Source organism: Molothrus ater, chromosome 4 (genome assembly GCF_012460135.2).
Source record: "Molothrus ater isolate BHLD 08-10-18 breed brown headed cowbird chromosome 4, BPBGC_Mater_1.1, whole genome shotgun sequence".
NCBI lineage: Eukaryota > Metazoa > Chordata > Aves > Passeriformes > Icteridae > Molothrus > Molothrus ater.
The window spans coordinates 71,790,329-71,810,788 of NC_050481.2; the positions used below are offsets into that span (position 1 = coordinate 71,790,329).

At 57.5% G+C, this 20,460-nt stretch overlaps 2 protein-coding genes across 2 annotated transcripts; one reads left to right on the forward strand and one right to left on the reverse strand.

Annotated features, from left to right (window-relative positions):
* The first annotated feature begins 82 nt into the window (after nucleotides 1–82).
* PRADC1 (protease associated domain containing 1) lies at nucleotides 83–3,839 on the forward strand. The gene is made up of 5 exons (XM_036382479.2): nucleotides 83–145; nucleotides 1,356–1,456; nucleotides 1,760–1,869; nucleotides 2,513–2,680; nucleotides 3,440–3,839. Exons 1-5 carry the CDS (start codon nucleotides 94–96, stop codon nucleotides 3,558–3,560), a joined length of 552 nt encoding a protein of 183 aa, XP_036238372.1. The 5' UTR covers nucleotides 83–93; the 3' UTR covers nucleotides 3,561–3,839.
* Nucleotides 3,840–4,230: 391 nt separating this feature from the next.
* Nucleotides 4,231–11,054, reverse strand: SMYD5 (SMYD family member 5). The gene is made up of 13 exons (XM_036382478.2): nucleotides 10,949–11,054; nucleotides 10,668–10,776; nucleotides 10,000–10,139; nucleotides 9,675–9,796; nucleotides 8,982–9,051; nucleotides 8,718–8,822; nucleotides 8,227–8,289; nucleotides 8,003–8,073; nucleotides 6,978–7,084; nucleotides 6,698–6,754; nucleotides 6,373–6,467; nucleotides 6,041–6,111; nucleotides 4,231–5,569 (listed from the first exon to the last, which is right to left on the reverse strand). The coding sequence occupies exons 1-13, from the start codon at nucleotides 11,012–11,014 to the stop codon at nucleotides 5,431–5,433; spliced, it is 1,215 nt and encodes a 404-aa protein (XP_036238371.1). The 5' UTR covers nucleotides 11,015–11,054; the 3' UTR covers nucleotides 4,231–5,430.
* Nucleotides 11,055–20,460: the final 9,406 nt, after the last annotated feature.

Genomic DNA, 20,460 nt, shown 5'->3' on the forward strand with positions numbered 1-20,460 from the left:
TGATGGCGGCGTAGACCAATAGAAAGGAGGGCGCTAAGCTCATCCGCCAATGGAGAGCGCGGGGCGGACCGGTGGGCGGGGCGTGGCGCAGCCATGCTGCTCTGGCTCTGGCTCTGGCTCTGCGTCTGCTGCTGGCCGGCCTGCGGTGAGTGAGGGACGGAGGGAGGCACGGAGCGGGGACAGCACCCGGGCCGGGCCGCCACCACCCGGATCCCGCTCCCGGACCGCGCACACACCCCAGGCATCCCGGCCCGGCCGCCTCCCCGCTCGGCGCACCGCGATCCCGGTGTATATCCCCTCCCGGCAGCCCGGCCCCGTTGCGGTTCCCCTGGTGTGTCTGCGTCCCGGTGTATTTCCACTCCTGTGTCTGTGTCCCGGTGTATTTCCCCTTCCGTGTCTGTGTCCCGGTGTATTTCCACTCCTGTGTCTGTGTCCCGGTGTATTTCCACTCCTGTGTCTGTATCCCGGTGTATTTCCCCTGCCGTGTCTGTGTCCCGGTGTATTTCCCCTGCCGTGTCTGTATCCCGGTGTATTTCCACTCCTGTGTCCCGGTGTATTTCCACTCCTGTGTCTGTGTCCCGGTGTATTTCCACTCCTGTGTCTGTATCCCGGTGTATTTCCCCTGCCGGCAGCCCGGCCCCATTGCGGTTTCTCTCCTGTACCCGTATTGGGGAACGGGGACATTTCCCCTCGCTGCGCCCCCACACCATTGCTTTTTTCCTCCCACATCCCAATCCGAGTGCATTTCCCCTCCTGCATCCCACCGTGGGTGCTTTTCCCCTCCTGCATCCCACCGTGGGTGCATTTCCCCTCCTGCATCCCCATCCTGGTGCGATTCCCTCGGTGCAGCTCCCCATCCTGGTTGCATTTCCCCACCCAGCACCCCAATCCAGCAGCATTTCCTCTTGCTGGGGTCTGAGCCCCTTGGATTTCCCCTCTGATCCTGGTCCATTTCTCATCACTGCACCCCAGCTCCACTGCATTTCCTGTTGCATCCTGACCCAAGTGCATTTTCCCTCCCATTTGTGATCCTGGTGGGTTTTCCCTGTGTTCCCCTCTGTCTGGGTGCCTATCACCCCTCTCCCCTCCATGGTCCAGCAGCATTTTCCCCTTGAGCACCCCAGTCCCTGTGCTTTTCTTGCCCCCATTCCCTCTCAGCCCCTGGGAACTCCCCCATCTGCCCTTGGAACACCCCAAAACCTTTGGGGCATTTTGGGTCCTGGGCCAGGATTTGGCATTGCTGGAGGGCCTGTTCTCTCCCCCATGGTTCAGGAGTGATAACTGGGACTTTCCCCCTTTTTTCAAGGATTTTGCCTTTAGTTTCCCTTGCCTCAGCTCTGTCCTTTCACCCCCAGGATTACGCATCCATGAGTATTTGTACTTCCAAGTGCTGAGCCCCGGAGACATCCGCTACATCTTCACTGCCACCCCAGCCAAGGATTTTGGCGGCGTGTTTGTAAGTATTAAAAACTGAATTTGCCCCTTTGGCTCCCTCCATCCCAATACTGCTCCTTGGTGGGACTCAGTGATTTGGGGTTTTGGTTAAAATGGAGTTCATTGCTCTTCCACAAGCATCCTTGGCCTCAACAGGATTCCAGAGGTGGGGATTGCCCCTGGGGCTGGCTCTGAGTGTCCCTGAACCTGGGAGCCCAGAATCCCCCCAAAGCAGCTCCCAGAGGGATGAGCAGGGTGTGGGGTGGGCAGGGTGGGGAGGGGGAGCAGCTCCATCCCCCGGCTCACCCCTCCTGTCTCCTCGGAGAACACAAGGTACGACCAGATCCACCTGGTGCCCGCGGATCCTCCAGAGGCCTGTGGAGAGCTCAACAATGGGGTCTTCATCCAGGACCAGATCGCCTTGGTGGAGAGGGGGTAGGTCTGGCATCATGGCACCTCCTGGGGGACCCTGCTGGGCAGGAGGGGAGACCTGGCCACATCTCCCCGTCACCTCCAGATTCATCCTGTGGCTTCCCCCACATAGATAAACCAGGAAAATGCAAGGGTGTTCCTACCCTGGAGAATTGCATCTTGTGTTTTTTAGCCTGTGGCAAGGTAGAAAAAATGCTGTCAGGGTTCAGATTGAAAGAGAGTAGATTTAGATTAGACAGTGGCAAAGAACTCTTCTCTGTGAGTGGTGAGGTCCTGGCACAGGTTGCCCAAAGAAATTCTGGATGCTTCATATCCGTGGAGGTGTCAAAGGCCAGGCTGGACACTGGGGCTTGGAGCAGCCTGGGACAGTGGAAGGTGTCCCTGCCATGGCAGGGATGGAACTGGATGAGCTTTAAGATCTCTTCCAACCCAAACCATTCCAAGATTTTATTTCTTTTTTTTTTTTAGGAGTGTGGGTGGCTTGTGCCTAAAATACAGACTCAAAGGAGCAGGGTTTGGAGGAGGTGTGGAATCAGGGAGAGAATCCCTAGTTTGGCTGTCTCCAGGCCAGCTCTGGCAGGTGCAGGCTCTGGAGCCACCTCTAGCCACCCCAAGTAGGTGACAGCGTGGTCCCTCTGTGCCACAGGGGCTGCTCGTTCCTGTCCAAGACACGAGTGATCCAGGAGCACGGCGGGCGGGCCGTCATCATCGCCGACAACGCCTACGACAACGACAGCTTCTACATCGAGATGATCCAGGACAGCTCCCGGCGCACGGCCGACATCCCCGCGCTCTTCCTGCTGGGCAGGGACGGGTACGTGACACGGTGGGACAGAGGGACGGGTACGTGACACGGTGGGACAGCTCTCCCTGCTGGGCAGGGACGGGTGTGCGACAGGGTGGGACAGCTCTTTGTGCTGGGCAGGGATGGGTACGTGACACGGTGGGACAGCTCTTTGTGTTGGGCAGGGATGGGTATGTGACACGGTGGGACAGCTCTTTGTGCTGGGCAGGGATGGGTACGTGACACGGTGGGACAGCTCTTTGTGTTGGGCAGGGATGGGTATGTGACACGGTGGGACAGCTCTTTGTGCTGGGCAGGCATGGGTGTGTGCCCAGCTGCCTTCCCGGGTGGGACAGCTCACAAACAAGTGACAGCCTTGTCCCGCACAGCAGGGAGGTTCAGTTCTGTTCATTTAGGGTGTTCAAGGGAAAGGGGAAAATGCTGCTGGACCATGGAGGGGAGAGGGGTGATAGGCACCCAGACCGAGGGGAACACAGGGGAAACCCACCAGGATCACAAATGGGAGGGAAAATGCACTTGGATTAGGCTGCAGCAGGAAATGCAGTGGAGCTGGGGTGCAGTGATGGGAAATGGACCTGGATCAGAGGGGAAATCCAAGGGGCTCAGACCCCAGCAAGAGGAAATGCTGAAATTTAATCATGAATCGAGCTGGGTTCAGTCCTGGTTACTGGGCAGAGTTGGAGCTGGGTTGTGGTCTGTGCTGGGCTCTGGCTGCACCCTCCCAGCCCTGGCAGCTTGGGGACAGCTGTCACCCTTCCATCCCCCCAGGTACATGATCAGGCGCTCCCTGGAGCAGCACGGGCTCCCCTGGGCCGTCATCTCCATTCCTGTCAACGTCACCAGCATTCCCACCTACGAGATGATGCAGCCCCCCTGGACCTTCTGGTAGCAGCAGAAGGCTCTGGTGGATCAAGGACTTCCTGGGGCATCCCAGGGTCTTGCCCTAAGGACCAGGTTTGAGGAAAGAATCCCAACGTGCTCCAGAGATCCTGCTGGACTCGGCCACAGGGAGATCTTTCTGCTGGCACTGGTGTGTGGCCAAGGGCAAACACCAATGCCAGGGGGAACCTTGAGCCTGGCACCGAGCTGGGACTGTGTGGGAGGGAGGAGGTGAGGGCCCAGAGCACTTCCCTGGAAACATTTGACCTTGTGCTGCTGATTTGGAGGGATGCAGGACTGGCAGGGATGGGGGGGAGAGCGATACAGGCTTGGTCTGTACCAGGAGGGCTCACCTGATGTCTGTATATTTTTGTCTGAGCTAATGAAGTCTGAGTAAGTTTTGGAAAAAGGGAAGTTTCTCTTTTATTTCTAGCAGTCAGCAGATAAAGGGACAAATCTCATCCTCAATTTTTTTCCTAGTACAATTCTCCAAGTACCTCCTGCAGCTGGGGCAGGGCTCAGTCAGAGCCTCATGGGACAGCACAGCCTCCAGCAGGGGTGGGCTAGTCACAAATCCACTTGCACAGGTGTCTGTTCCCTGAGCCCCGTGTCCTCACAGGACCAGCCCCTGGCTCACAGCCCTCTCTGCACCCAGCAATACAAAGCACAGGGGTCCCAGCTGTCACCAGTCTTGGTTTATTAGGAACACTGAAGGGGATGTGGCCTGGGATGGCTGGGAACAAGCAGCAGGAGGCAGGGCTGGTGGTGATGGCAGTGCCACAGGTGTGCCACCCTCGGTCCCACAGTCCAGCTGCCATGGACACAGCAGCAGGAACACAGCTCCCCAAAATCCATGGAGGGAGGAAATAATCCTGGGTGCATCCGTGACCTGCTGCCTCTCTGTCACTTGGAGCCACTGTCCCTCCAGCCACATGGTCTGCACACATGGACACTGCTGCATGGTGTGGCCTTGAGGGTGGCAGCATGGGATGGATGACAAGGGGACATCCAGGGGGGCCACTCTGCACTGGCACATCTCCATGTGGGAGCACTGGGTGCAGGGAAACACTCAGCACATGCTGCATCCCCGGGCACATCCTCGTCCCACGGCCAGCTGAAGGGAGGGACAACTCCCTCCCTACAAAACCCAAAATGTCTTCTGGGTTTGGGATGACACCCAGCCCTCGTGAGCTCCTGCAGTCATTGCCTGGGGCTCTGTGTCACAGGAGGGATGGGCCGAGCTGGGAAGGAGGTGTCTGTAGGGTCAGCTCTGCTCCCCCTGCTGGACTCGAGCTCTGGGCCACCCTCCAAGGCATCCCCTGCGAGATGCTGCTGCCCCTCACTGCCGGCCAAGGCATGGGATGGAGGATATACAAGGGCCCCAGCTCCATAGTGTGTAGATAGTGCTAATATAGACATTAAATAGTACCCTCGTGCACAGACACACGGACACACACACACACACGTTCCCCTCGTCCCTGCAGGTGGGAAGGACAAGCTCCTCCACATCCACAGCCTGCACAGACACAGCAGAGCCACCTCACGGGTGACCAGCTGGTATCCCAGGGGCTGGCTGGATCCCACTCCCCTCCAGCCTCCCCTGCAAGCACCAGTCAGCCCCAGCAGGAACTGGGATGTGCTGGAGGGCCACTGGCTCACAGCTTGTCCTCGCAGGGAGGACGAGGGCAGCCTGACACACACACACACAGGCACAGGGACAACACGGACAGGCAGGAGCAGGGCCTGCCTCCGTGGCTGCCCCGCTCCGGCACCACACAACACAACCCTGTTCTAAATTAAAGCTGCTGCCTCTTGGAGGAGCCTCCAGGCCCTTCCCGTCCCATCCCATCCCTTCCCTGTCCTCGGGCCCGGGACCAGGATCACACATCAGTCATCTCATCCTCCAGCTCAGCATCGTCAGTCTCTCCTTCGCCCTCCTCCTCCTCGTCCGACGTCACGTCGGCGTCGTCGGCTTGCGCGAGGCACTTGGGACACGAGCAGGTAAACAAGTAGTTCTCCCTGGCAGGTGGGCAGGCAGGAGACAGAGGCATGGTGTGCACAAGCTACACTGCCACACTGCTGCTGCCCAGGGTGGGGGAGAGAACAGCCAGGAAGGGGCTCAACGTGTCAGAGCCAGAGCAGCCTGGGGGTTCCATCCTGCTGGCTCAGGCAGGGTAAAGGTACTGTGGGTGGAGTGGGGGATTTCTCAGCCCCACAGGGGTGATGGGACAGGGGGACAGTGACCCAGCAGGAACCTCTACCCTTGAGGGACAGACAAGGAAAAGGAAGGGTCTGCAGGTGTAAGCCTGCAGAGAGAGGGGGGAACCCAAATCCTACAACACATTACACGGAGCTCGAAGCACCAGAAGCACCTCGTCCTGCACACACCCCCAGCCCACTGAAGTTCACACCCAGCCCTGGGGTGGGGATGCTGCCCTGATGGGTGTTTGGGGTGTCAGGGGGTGTGGGGTCCCCCCAGGTAGCCCCTACCTGAGTATCTTGTTGCGGCTGTGTCTGCTCCGCTCCCTCTGACAGCAGTCTAAGTAACTGATGCAGATTTCCTGGCAGCAAACAGAAATGGGCTGGGCTCAGAATCGCTCCCCACGATCCCAAAGCAGCAGCAGTTCTCCCAGTCCCTCTCAGAATCAGGCAGAAACAGGGGGTGTGGCAGCTCCTACATGGGATGGGGATTGAATTCCTCTGCCAAGATGATGCAGGACACAGGAGGTTTTGGGGCTGGGGTCCATGGAGGATGTAGGGGACACAGGGATGATGCCAAGGTGTGATATCACCTCAGGTCCACCCAGGCCCTGCTGTCTCACCTCTCCTGCTTCGATGTCCTCCAGAGCAGTGAGATGCAGGAGGAAGTTGTTTTCTGGGAAGGATGTCTCAGCATTGGGGATGCAGCTGTGGTTACCTACAGGCAATACAATCTCTGCTAAATGCCTCAGTGGCTCCTGGAACCACACCACATCTGAGTGCATCCAAGGCAGGGCTGGCCATTCCACAGCTGGGCAAAGTGCCAGGGAACACCGAGAGCAGTACTCATCCCATCCCAGAGATGGCAAGCACAAACCCCTTTCTCCAGAGAAAGAGGTGAGCCAGCCTAGCACAGGACATTTCCCTCGCAGTCCTCGTGTTACTTACAGCAGCTCTGCAGCACATAGAGCCCTGATCCCTCGCAGTTGAGGAACTCTCCCGACTCTGCAGCACAGACAGAGGGGTTAGAGCTCTGCACGGTCCCTTCCAGCTCTTCCACACACAAGCACAAAGGAATGTCCACCCACATGGAACACCCACAGCCAGCAGGGCCTGGCTGCTGCAGGGGGGTTTCCCAAGAGCCTTTCCCTCCCACTGGGAGGGGATGGAGGACAAAGATCCCTGTCCCAAAGCTGCCTGCCCTGTTCCTGCCCTCCCAGAGGCTCACCCTTCTCAATGTCCTTGTAGAGCTGGTCGATGAAGGCATCCAGCTCCTCCCGCTGCAGCACGGGCAGCTCCAGAGCATCGCACGCGTGCACCCACTGGCTCAGGGAGCTGGGGGAACAGGGGACATGGCACAGTGCCACAGGGCTTGGGGAGCAGGGACACAGTGCCACAGGGCTTGGGGAGCAGGGACACAGGGCATGGGGAACAGTGACACAGTGCCACAGGGCATGGGGAACAGTGACACAGTGCCACAGGGCTTGGGGAACAGGGGACATGGCACAGGGCTTGGGGAGCAGTGGCACAGTGCCACAGGGCTTGGGGAGCAGTGGCACAGTGCCACAGGGCTTGGGGAACAGGGGACACAGTGCCACAGGGCTTGGGGAACAGGGGACATGGCACAGTGCCACAGGGCTTGGGGAGCAGTGCCACGGGGCATGGGGAACAGTGACACAGTGCCACAGAGCTTGGGGAGCAGGGGACATGGCACAGTGCCACAGGGCTTGGGGAGCAGTGGGGCAGTGACACAGTGCCTGGGGAGCAGTGGGACACTGTCACAGGACTTGGGGAGCAGTGGGACAGTGTCACAGTGCCACAGTGCCTGGGGAGCAGTGGGACAGTGTCACAGTGCCACAGGGCTTGGGGAGCAGTGGGACACTGTCACACTGTCACAGTGCCTGGGGAGCAGTGGGACAGTGTCACAGTGCCACAGGGCTTGGGGAGCAATGGGACACTATCACAGTGCCACGGTGCCTGGGGAGCAGTGGGACAGTGTCACAGTACCACAGTACTGTCAGAAACAGCAGAACATTTCTACAGTCCCACAATGCTCTCAGCACACAGTGGGACTTTACAGAGGAGATCCAAGGCGGCTCTGAGCAGCCAAGGTCTGGCAGAGGGATGTGAACGGGTTGGACACAGCCAAGATGAAGTTTTTCCAATCTGCCCCTCTCTCCCCATGTCTAAACCCAGCCATTGACATTGCACATCTGCACTGCCTGGCAAGGAGCACCCACAAAGCCCCATTACCTGGTTCCTATGCCTTGGCCATTGGTCCCGACGAGGGCAAAGAGGGATCGAAAGCCTTCTGGGGTGAACCACTGCAGAAGGGACAGACAAAGCAACTGAGGAGCCTGCGGGAGCACCTCGCTCTGCAATGCTTCAGGGAGCTTTGGGGGAAGCAAGGAACCAGCAGAGTCCCAGGGGAGCCCTGGCCAACACTCCTGGGCTGTCTGGGAGGCAGAGCCACTCACCCTGCTGAGATATTCATCATAAAGAGCCTCAGTGAAGAGCAGGCGCAGCAGCTCCAGCTGGCCCTGGCAGGACACAGAGCACGGTCAGGGTGGGGGTGCTGGGGGTGCCAGCCCTGGGCTGAGGCTGAGCTCAGAAGGCTCCAGAAGGATTCAGGCTCCCCAGCCTGCCCTGCATGGCTGGAAGCTGCTGCCCTCAGAGCCGTGAAATCCACCCCTTTAGCAGCAAAAGCCACCCACTCAGCAGCTAAATATCACACTGTCCCAGCCCACAGCAGGAACATCTCCCCCACAGGAAGGAGCAGCATATCCCATGAAAGCATCACAAGGCCAAAACCCTCTAAGCAACCACTTCCTCACTGTCAGGGCCCTCCATTTTAGCCTGGAGTTTCCAGTATTTCCTATCCCTGTGTAATGAGGCTTTTTCACCTGTGGGCTCACAGACACAGGCAGGAGAAGGAAGGCTCCAGGATTGAAGAGCTGCTGGGTCTTACCTTAAATTTGTCCCCCAGCAGTTTGTGCACAATCTCCTCTTCTTCATTTGCTGTCTTGTTGCAGAACTGGGAGAAGGCCTTGATCCACCACTCCTTATCTTTAGCCTGACAAAAGAATCAAGCAGAGGCATTGCACCAACACCACTTTCCTCCCCAGCCCAGGGAGAGGGAGGATTGTCACAATAAATGCTGAGAAAGCCAGGCCAAGGCATCAGAGCCTTGGGAATAACATCCACAATGGGATAACAAAACCACCCACCGTACCTGTTTGATGGTGGCAACCATCCTGGCCATCAGCATGATGCTGGATGTCTCTGGGGGGTAATGCATGTTTCTGTGGGATTAAAATGGAGAAGAGATGAGCAGATCAGGGCTGGCATGGGAATGAGAAGCTGGAGAGAGGCAGAAACAGCTGCCATAGGTGTGGTCAGGCCTGCACTGATCCAGCACACCAAAGTGCTCAGTGCAGCATTGCTGTGTGGGGACCCAGGGGAGAGAAACCTGCACCCACCTTCCTGCTCCATGCATACAAACAATCCCCCTCCATCCTGCTCACTCTGCTGGGGCTTGGGACCAGATTTCAGTCAGGGATGTTGCTTATCCCCTTGGGAACCATTTTTTTTTGAAAGCAGGGACAGAAATGGGCCCATGGGATGCTACAAGGAGGATCTCCCAGAGGCTGGGGATCTGCAGGAGCACCATAAAACTGCAGGAGTGAGGGATGTGCATAGCTCAGAGCTTTGTAGCTCTTTAGCGGGAGAAAGATAAGGAGTGCTCAGCTGTGTGTCCAAACCCTTGGGCTGCCAACATCACAACACCCAACCAGGAAAAAGAGCTGGGCAGTGTCCCAGGGCCACCCCCACCCTCCAGCCACCTTGTGCAGGGATGCACAGCGAGGAGCCAGCCCAGGAGAGCCACCTCCCTTGCCCGTGGAGCCACAGGCAGGTGAGGCCCTACCTCCATGCCTCCTGCAGCTTGTTGAGGGGGTGCGTGGGGTCGTCCCGGGACGGGCCGAGGCACAGGACCTGGTGGTACTGCTCCAGAGCTGCCTGCCTGCACTCTGCACTGCAGTACGTCACCTGGAGCGAGGGGACAGCACTGGCATTGTGGCAGCGGGAAAGGGGCTCCCAGATCCAGCTGAGCCAGCTGTGCCCCTCCCTGACCAGCAGAGCCCTGGCTCTTGGGCCCATGGCACAGAAAGGCAGACAGCACAAGAGCCCAGCTGGATGGGAAGGACTCAAGGATGCCAAGGAGAGCACGGTGCCTCCCGGCAGCCCCGTACCTGGCAGCGGGGACACTGCTGGTGCAGGTCCTTCCTGATGCTGCACTGCTCCGGGTGAGGCAGCACCAGGGAGCTCTTCCCCAGCAGGCGCTGGGCGTTCTCCTCCGCCGTCTCCAGCGCCCGCAGGCAGTGATCACAGGCTGTGGGGGACAGGAGGGGTGGGTGGAGGGATGGATGGAGGGATGGATACATGGATGGATGGATGGATGGATGGATGGATGGATGGATGGATGGATGGATGGATGGATGGATGCCACAGGAAAGCCTTCGGAAAACAAAGGGACCAGAACCCAGGGCAAAGCAACACAACCAGTACTAACACCAGAGAGGAAAAAGGGGATGGGGCTTGGAACAACCTGAGTTAGGGCAAGGTGTCCCTCCGCATGCTAGGGATGGAATATGATCTTTAAGGCCCCTTCCAACCCAACCCATTCCAAGGTTCTATGGTGGCACATTCCTCCGGAGCTGATGGAAGTCACCATTCCTCAGACGACACCCGAACTTGTCAACAGTTTAGTGCAAAGGCAGAAAAGGCAGCAGGGCCGCGTTTATAGAGGCACCAAGACAAACCCAAACCCTTCCTTCCCTTGGTACCCCTGCGGCCCCGCGGTCACCCCACCGGGACAGGAGACAGGGATGGGGACACGCCACCAGCGCCGGCCGCTCACCTCGGTAGTTGTACAGGGCATTCCAGAGAAACTGGGATGACACCACCGGCCTCTCCACGAAGACTGTTTCCCCTTTGCGGATGTTTCTGGTGGCGAACAAGCCCTTTCCCTGCCGAGGGACAACCGCGGGTCAGGGACGCGCCCGAAGCCGAGTCATACCGGGGAGCTGAGCTGAGGGAATCCCTCCATGCCCTCCATCCCCGCGGGCTTTTACTCGCTGTGCCCCCAGGCTGGGCGGGAAGGGAGGGACCCTCACGGAGGGCACCCCGCGGGCTGCTCACCTTGGCGCTGCTGATGAACCGCGCCTCCGCCGCAGCCCCGGCGTGTGGCCCCGCCGCGGCCGCCATCTTCGGGCGGCGACTTCCCCGCCCTGACCCGCCGGGCAGCGCCTCTTCCTCTTCCTCCTCCTCCTCCTCCTCTTCCTCCTCCTCCTCCGCCCCCTGCGCCCCTCAGGGGTCCGCGCTCGCCATCGCCCCCCTCAGCCGCGGGGCGCGGGGCCGGCGGCCATGTTGGCCCCCCCCTTCCCCAGCCCCCGGCCAGCGTCTGAAAACAGCGCCAAAACAGCCCAAAACAGCGCCAAAACACCCCAAAACGGGGCCGGGGCGCTGCCGCTGCCACCCCAAATCGTACAGGAGTTTGCTGACTCTCCCTAGTCAGTTAATATTATTGAATGGTAGAGGAATAGCCGTCACAGCCCTGTCAGGCACAAGTTGCCCCCTCACCTTGAAGTCTCCCCTCGGGGAGAGAGGAGGCATCGCCCACTGCCCTGCGCTCCCAAAACTGGCCCGACTTTCCCCAAAAAAGCCTTCAAAACACGCTACTGTGGCCACTCTGCCCTGGCTACCTCCTGCTTGGCGGTCTGCAAAGCCTTAAAGCCCGAGGAAACGCGTGTTTGGTTGTATTTACTGATTTACAGCGCCGCGGCTCAGCCCCGCTCCTCGCTGGCCAGGCGGCGGGAGCGGGGTTGGGAGTTCGGGACGATTGCGTGTTCGCGGCTTTGGGCAGTGATTTGGTGTCACTAGATGTCACTGTCGGCTCGTGGCGGGGACGCGACACCGGGTGACAAGGCGGGAGCTGCCACCTCCATGCCCTGGCCAGCAGCTGCAGCATGGTCTCAGGACTGGCCACTGCTCCGGCCACCCGGCCAGGGGACAGGGGACAAACAGGCTGCCAGGGCCACGTCCCCTGGCCGTGCTGTGGGATCCCAGGCCAGTGGGGCCAGCACCGGCTGTGCTCCATCACACTGTGCCCATGGCAGGAACCACAAGGACGAGGCACAGGTGAGGCAATGCTGCTGTCACTCACCATTACATCCTCAGCGATTCATGCAATATTTATGTGGGAAAAACCCTCTAAGACCAATGTTCCCTGGCACTGCCAAGGCCACGGCTCAGCCATGTCCCCAAGTGCCACATCCACAGGGCTTTTAGATCCCTCCAGGGATGGGGTTTCCACCACTGCAGCTGTGCCAGGGCTGCACATCCCTTCCTGTGAATGAATTTTCCCCAACATCCAATATAAACCTCCCCTGTCACAACCTGAGGCTGTTCCCTCAAAGATTACTTCATGGAAAGGGGTGGAATGGGCACTGGCAAGGGCTGCCCAAGGAGGTTTGGAATCCCCATCCCTGGAGGTGTACAAGGAAGGCCTGGACAGGGCACTCAGAGCTCTGGGCTGGGGACAAGGTGGGGATCAAGCACAGCTTGGACTCGGTGACCCTGGAGGGATTTTCCAGCCTCAGTGATCCTGGGATTCCTCTGCTCCTGTCCCTGTTCCCTGGGATAAGATCCCAAATCCCCCCAGCTGTGCCCTCCTGGCAGGAGCTGTGCAGAGCCACAAGGGCCCCCTGAGCCTCCTTTGCTCCAGGCTGAGCCCCTGCCCAGCTCCCTCAGGGACTCTGCAGCCCCTGCCCGGCTCCCTCAGGGACTCTGCAGCCCCTGCCCGGCTCCCTCAGGGACTCTGCAGCCCCTGCCCAGCTCTGTTCCTGCCCAGGCCATGCTCCTCAGGCTGGCAGAGAAGGAGCCACAGGGAAGGTTTGGCCACATCCACCTGCAGACACAGGTTCTTGTTGTCCAGGAGGCTGAGCACCCCATACTCACCCGGCATGACTGCTCTTACTGAAAATGTGGTTTTATCTCGGCAGGAACCAGCCCAGAGGCAGTAACCCCCTTCATCTACTTTGATATGGGGTAATCAATCAACTGAAAAAAAGATCTTTCATATATATTTTGTCCAAAATAGTTTATTAAGAAAAAAACCCTCAAACTCTTTTGAGAAAGATGAAAATATATTTGGTTGTTTTGGGTTTTTTTGTTGCTAATTTCAGTTGAAAATTAAAGTGAGCACTTGGAAATTTTTCCATCTGTTTTTTGTTTTTACACTCATTCCATCTCCTTTTAAAATTAACTCTATTTTAATCAAGAGAAAAAGCAAATAAATAAGTGACACATATTAAGGCAAAAAAAAAAAAAAAGGTATTTCTATAAATAACAATGTAAGAGTAAAGTGATGTACAGTGTTCTAGGTCAGAAAGAGACAGAATAAATTATCCTGAGCTGATGGGCCGTGGTCACTGCCGTAGGAAGGCAAGGTGACAGCCTGAGTCCTTAGTCCTGGCCCCCCAAAGCCCTCCCTACCCCCAAAAATCCAGCTGTTAACCGCATTGGGCTGCTCCAGATGTGCTGGGAGCGCTCCAGGTGCTGTGTCCCAGGGCACCTGCAGGGATAATGAGGAGAGAACAGAGCAGCTGCCTGTGTCTGGGCCACAGTGGCACATCTGGCCGCGGGGCAGGGGGTGTCTGGTGCAGCAGCTGAGCTCTTGGAGCTGGGTTTTTACTGCAGCCTCCAGCCCTGCACCTCGGGCAGCCCCGGGGCTGGCTCCCTACAACAGCAGCACACACACACACACACACACATACACACACACACAGCCTGGGCAAGGACAGCAGTGCTGGGGACACACGCTGCTGGGGCTGCATCCATGGGGAGCCGTGGAAAAGGCACAGGTACAGCAAGGCACTGACACAGGAGGCACTTCTGCTCCAGGGCAGGGGCAGGCCCTGCTCCTCGCATCCAGGAGTCTGAGCGTGGCTGCAAAGGGCTTCCCTGTTTGGGGTATTGTGGTTGTGATTGATCCAAACATCAAACATGGGAGTCAAGCTGAGAGGAAGAAGTGACCAGGGAGATTCTCCTCCTTCCCCCTTGGAGGACACGGCCACACATAGTATGAGTGAGCCTGGTTTGAAATGCCCGTGTGCTCAGAGCCATCAGAGACAGCATCCCATTGCCTGCCCAGCACCAGAGACTCTCTGATTGTCATCCCAGCACCAGAGACACCCTCTGATTGTCATCCCAGCACCAGAGAAACCAGCAGATTGTCACCCCAACATCAGAATCACCCTCTGATTGTCACCCCAACATCAGAATCACCCTCTGATTGTCACCCCAACATCAGAGTCACCCTCTGATTGTCACCCCAGTATCTGTCACTCTGATTCTCACCCCAGCACCAGAGACACCCTGATTGTCACCTCAGGCTCTCTGCTGGAAACTCTTTGTGTGTCCTGGTGCTTCATGAGCAAACAGGAGATCACCTGCCATCGAGTGATGATGAAGCCCCTGGAATTACAGCACCTGGCAACCGAACAGCAGCCAGAGAAATTCGGGGGGTTCCTTCCAGCCAGCTGCAGTTTAGTCCTGTGGCTCCGGCTCTCAGATCAGTCTCACTTGGACCAAAGCAGCCCAGACACATCCCCAGGCACCAAACACCAGCCCAGTCTCCTGGGCTGTTCAAAGCTCCACGTCCACGGGGTCCTCCTCGTGGTCCTTGCTGTCGGTGGAGTCGGCGCTCGCAGGCTGGATCACCCCGAACTGAGACAGCTTTGCTGCCTTCTGCTCCATGCTCTGCTTCCTCCACTTGATCCTCCGGTTCTGGAACCACACTTTGACCTGGATGGGAATGGCACAACAACTTATCCAAGGGCTCCAGGAGCCCTTTTCCAACTCATGTGTTTCTGAGGTTGGTATCCCCAAAAAGCAGAGAGCCTTAAATTGGGGGTGTGCATTATTCCCTCAAGGGAATAGTGAGTGAGAACAGGAGGAGGTGAAACTACAGAGGGCAGAGCAGTGATGGGAAAGGATCAGGGGACAGCAGCTGCACTGAGAAGGCTCTGGCCAGGGAAGTGAAGGAAGCAGCTCCCTAAGGAGCCCCTGAACCCATCCCCAGGACTGCGGTTGCCACAGGGCATGATGAGACCCCTGATAATTATCCATTGTCCCCCCAGAACTGGCCTTGTTTTGCTCTCCCTTTTTCCCAGCTGAATTTAGATCCCACTGTGGAAGATCACCTGGCTCCTTCTTTCCACACTAAAGAAGCAGCTTACTGTGGGAGGAGCAGGAACTCACAGGGCAGAGCAGGGAAATAATTACATATATCCAGTGTCATAAAAGGACACTTGAAACAGTCTCCAGAGGATCGTGACAATGCACACACAGCAACCAACCCAGCTTGAACTCCAAAGCACAGCAGGGTTGTGCTCCTGAATGCTCATTGTTCCACTTCATGGATTCAGAAATCTTATCCAGGAACCATCCAAGCTCCAGGCACATCTCTCCAATGTCACCTGGCAGCAGGGTGTCCCACAGGTCCCTTTGCACCGGGTCCTCCTCCCCACACGTTTCCCAGTGGGAAGGTCAGCACAGAGCACCCCAGGATCAGTGCCACAGCTCAGCTCCCCCGTCCCTTACCTGGGTCTCTGTGAGATGCAGGGTTGCAGCCAGGTCCACTCTCTCTGTGCCCACCATGTACTGCTGCTTGAGGAACTCCTGCTCCAGCCGCTCCAGCTGCTCTGGCTTGAAGACTGTGCGCACTCTCTTCATCTTGCAGGGCCCCCCCGACCTCCAAGGCCCAGCAGGACCCAGCGGGGTGGTCCCAACACAGTGAGACAACTCCAGACCTGCAAGAAAGCAGCAAAAATTGAAGGGGTCTGCACTAAAGGAGCTGGGAGAAGGTAGCACCAAACCCAGCATGGATGTCCCTGCCCTGTCCCTACCCAGATATTCTCATCCAGACTCCTTTTCCCATGAAAAGCTGGGGTAGAAGAACTTCTGAGAGCCTGTTCTATGGTTTTACTCTCAGGGTACACCAAGGACAGTCCTGGACATGCAGCCAGACCCAAAGAAATCAGCACTCAGTGAGGTGGGCAGGATTTGACCTTCACTTGCACAGCACCTTTATAACAGGATAATACATTGCATACAGAGCTGCAGAACACAAAAATCCCACCTCTGTCTCAAAAACCCCCAAAACACAAATGTTGAAAGTTTGGGGGAGTTGACCCCAGACTGGCCCCTGGTTTTCCCCTTCCCTTGGCACACGGGCTCAGTGTGCAGGATCCAGCTCTCATGCAGGACCACATCCTGCACCTCTGCTCCCCATAAGGTTCCCAGGGGTGCTGATGATTTAGCAGGACTAACAAGTGTATCTGACCTGTCTGGTCTCCAGCTGTGGCCTGAGGATAGCCGTAATTAGCATAAATTAACATACAATCCAACACCAGCACTGCCACTGGCACCTGGCTGAGAGCAGGTCTCGCCTTCCCCAGCCCTCATCCTCCCTGCTCCAGCTGATGTCCCTGCTCACTGCAGGGCAGGTCCTTGAAAATCCCTTGCCAGCCCAGTCACCGTGATTCCACACCAGGTGATTGCACTGCAGCGCTCCTCCAGGGCTCCCAGCACAGCCTGAAGGGTTTAGGAGCCATAGGAGCCACGGAAGGCCAGCACTGACAGCACCACGGCTTCTCCAGCACCAGATTCACTTTAACATAACCCACTGATTACAGCCAGTGGGGTTTTCCCTGTGGAAAGCACCGAACAGCACTGGCAGGATCAGAACATGAATGGTCCCCATCTCTGCTGTTCCAAATATTGTGGCAAGCCAGGTTTCTCCAGCTTTTATGGAAATACTGCACATAATGATCCCCATTCACACCTGCTACTTATCTCTCCTTTAATGACTGATCTTGTCACGTTCTCCAGGCACAAACCTGCACCTTGACCTACTTCTTTTCATTAATTTGGTGCAAGTTCTGCGTGTGTTTAAGGATTTGTGGGACGGAGACCTGACAGCTTAACAGCCGTAATTGCACTTTAAACTATTTTCATCATTAAAATCTTTTCACCCATCACTTTTTGTTTCTATTTTAACACTGGAATAATAGCAAGTGTAATTTCCAACATGAAACGCTGAGTGGAAATCTCTCTGCAAATTGTTTAACGGTGTTTTCATAACTGGATGTTTGATATAATACAAAGATTAACACAATTCTGCAGATGCTGTCTCGTGAAAGAAATAATATCTTGAATAGTTGTGCTAAGTACTTAATAAGAGATCAGCAAATACTTTTAGTGTCTGAATATTGTAGCATCAGGATCAAACCTGGAGTTCTTTATACACAGGGAAACCTGGCTGCAGGTTTTGCCTGGACAACAGCAAGATCATGCTCTGAATGCTAAAAAGGAATACTTTAAGAAAAATACTCTGAATAGAGATACTTTGTTAAAATCACTTGGTCGTTGTCCTTATAAAGTTCCAGTGAAATAGATCCTGACAGATCAGGCAGTATCATCCATTACCACGATGCAAATTTTACCCACAGATCAACAAAAACCATTTTCCTTAGATAATTCTGCACTAAAAACATGCAGTTTTGAGGGCCAAGTGCTGCAAAACACTTGGCAGTTTCACTTCTGTGAGTGAAAAATTGCAGGGAAAGCAAAATTAGAGAGGGATGAGGGCAAATTTGGGAGAAGAGGGACTCACACAGCAGCAGAAGTGAAGAAATTAATTTTGGGAGCGAGGCTTTGGGAAATTACAGCAGGTTTTTGATTAAAACTCTGGCAGTGAAGTGCCTTCCTGCTATGTGAAAGGAGAAATAAATGCCAATGTGTGTAAAGTCACCCGTAAAGTCTCATGGAATCCCAGACTGCTTTGGGTTGGAAAGCTACTTAAAGATCATCTGGTTCCTCCTCCGACACCTTCCACTAGCCCAGGCACTGCAATAGTGGTTTTAGCTCTGCCCTTTACTGTTAAACCTATTCCAAGTTTCTGGCTCCATCTCAAATGCAAACAGTGGGTTTGGATCTGCACCAGGTTCTGGGCTGGGGTCTGAATTATGGATTAGTAAAATCCCGCAGCATCTTTAGGAATCAACCACAGGCTCTTTCTTTGTCAAACTGTTCAGAGCCATCAGGTGTGTTAGAAACTGCCTCGCAAAATAAACAAATAAACAAATAAACAGAAAACCCCGCATAAACCGTTCGGTTTTGGCCTCGCTATATCCATCACCTACAGAGGGGAAAAAAAACTCCAAGGAAAGTTTTCCCTCTGCCTCGTCCCTGTCCCGCAGCCCAACGCTTCAGCTCGAGGCCGCTCCAGAGGCTGCAGGGATGAAACCACAGCGGCAGCGGGGATCCAGGTGTTTTGGGGTGACCCCACCCCGTTATTTCCCCGCTCGGATGCCCACCGAGCGCCCGGCGCTCCTGTCCCGCATCCCGTCCCGGAGCATGGCATCCCCGCCTGCCGCTCCTGTCCCGCATCCCGTCCGGGTGCGCGGCATCCCCGCCTGCCGCTCCTGTCCCACATCCCCGCCCGGCGCTCCTGTCCCATATCCCGTCCCGGAGCGCGGCATCCCCGCCCGGCGCTCCTGTCCCGCATCCCCGCCTGCCGCTCCTGTCCCGCAGCCCTTCCCGAAGCGCGGCATCCCCGCCTGCCGCTCCTGTTCCGCAGCCCTTCCCGGAGCGCGGCATCCCCTCCCGGCTCTCCTGTCCCGCATCCCCGCCTGCCGCTCCTGTCCCATATCCCTTCCCGGAGCGCGGCATCCCCGCCCGGCGCTCCTGTCCCACATCCCTGCCTGCCGCTCCTGTCCCATATCCCTTCCCGGAGCGCGGCATCCCCTCCCGGCTCTCCTGTCCCGCATCCCGTCCCGGTGCGCGCCATCCCCGCTGCGCACCCCGGCCCCGCTCCCGCCCACGAACCCCACTCACCTGCACCGGGCCAGGGCCAGGGCCAGCCCCACGCTGCGGGCAGCGGCCCCAGCCCCGTTGCTGCGGCCGGGGCCGGCCCGGCTGCGGGTCCCGCCGCGGGCCAGCGCGGGGCCGGCGGCGCGGGGCTCACGGGGGCGGCGGGGCCGCGGCGCGGCGGCTCCCGGGCCAGCAGCGCTTCGATGTGGAACGAGGTCTTGGAGGGCGGCGGCCCGGGCCGGGGGCACGCCGGGGTCTGCAGCATGGCCGGGACGGTGCGGCCGCCGCCGCCCCGGCCGCTTATATGGAGGGCGGGGGCCGGGGACAGCCGTGCTGCTATGCAAAGTGGCGGCGGGGGGGCGGCGGGGGCTGCACACACCCCGCTGGCCGCCAGTAACACCACTGCCGACACCCCTGCTTCCCCACCGACACCCCTGCTTCCCTCCCAGTACCACTGCCGACACCCCTGCTTCCCCACCGACACCCCTGCTTCCCTCCCAATACCACTGCCGACACCCCTGCTTCCCTACCGACACCCCTGCTTCCCTCCCAACACCACTGCCGACACCCCTGCTTCCCTACCGACACCACTGCCGACACCCCTGCTTCCCTCCCAACACCACTGCCGACACCCCTGCTTCCCCACCGACACCCCTGCTTCCCTCCCAGTACCACTGCCGACACCCCTGCTTCCCTCCCAGTACCACTGCCGACACCCCTGCTTCCCCACCGACACCCCTGCTTCCCCACGGACGCCCCACCGACGCCCCAGTTTCCACACAGACGCCTCTTCCTCCCCAGCGACATTCCCATGCAAACCCTCCTTACACTCAAGCTCCTCCATGGACACCCCTCCTTCCACACCAGCACCTCCACGGTGAGCCCTGCTTCCACAGTGAGAGCCCCACAGATCCCCTGTTCCCACAGACAGCCCCACAGTCACCCCACATTCCATGGCAGCACTCCCACAGATACTGCTCCTTCTGCCCTGACACCCCTCTTTCCGCGCTGTCACCTCCAGTGTCACCTGCCCTGCCCACAGACCACGGCACTGGCACTCCCTCCTTCCCCAAGGATGCCCCATGGATAATAGTTCCTTCCTCATGGACCCCAAACCAACACCTGTTCCTTCCTCAGACATCCAGAACAGAACCTAAACCCCTTCCCAATGGACACCTCACACCAGCACCAATCCCTTCCCCATGGACACCCACAGGGACACAAACAATCCCTCAGTGCCATTCCCAAACATATCCCTCAGTGCCATTCCCAAACATATCCCTCAGTGCCATTCCCAAACAATCTCTCAGTCCTATTCCCAAACAATCCCTCAGTGCCATTCCCAAACAATCCCTCAGTGCCATTCCCAAACAATCTCTCAGTGCCATTCCCAAACAATCCCTCAGTGCCATTCCCAAACAACCCCTCAGTGCCATTCCCAAACAATCCCTCAGTGCCATTCCCAAACTCCCCCTGAGATCCCCAGGCCTCACAGGAGCCCCCACACCATCTCCTGGTCACACTCCTCAGGGCACAGCCTATGGACCCCAGGCTGTGCCAGCACATCACATTGTGCCCCTGTGCCAAGGGAATGTGTCTGTACCTGTCCGGGTGTGTGGGAAAATCCGGGATACAGGACAAGCACCTCAGGAGCTCACACAGCATCCGAGGTGACCGTGTCCTGGGAATGGAACTGGTGCCATCCCTGCGTGATGCCCTCGGAGCTGGGCACAGCCACATGGCTGATGGGGAGCTGTGGATGGCACAGACACCCC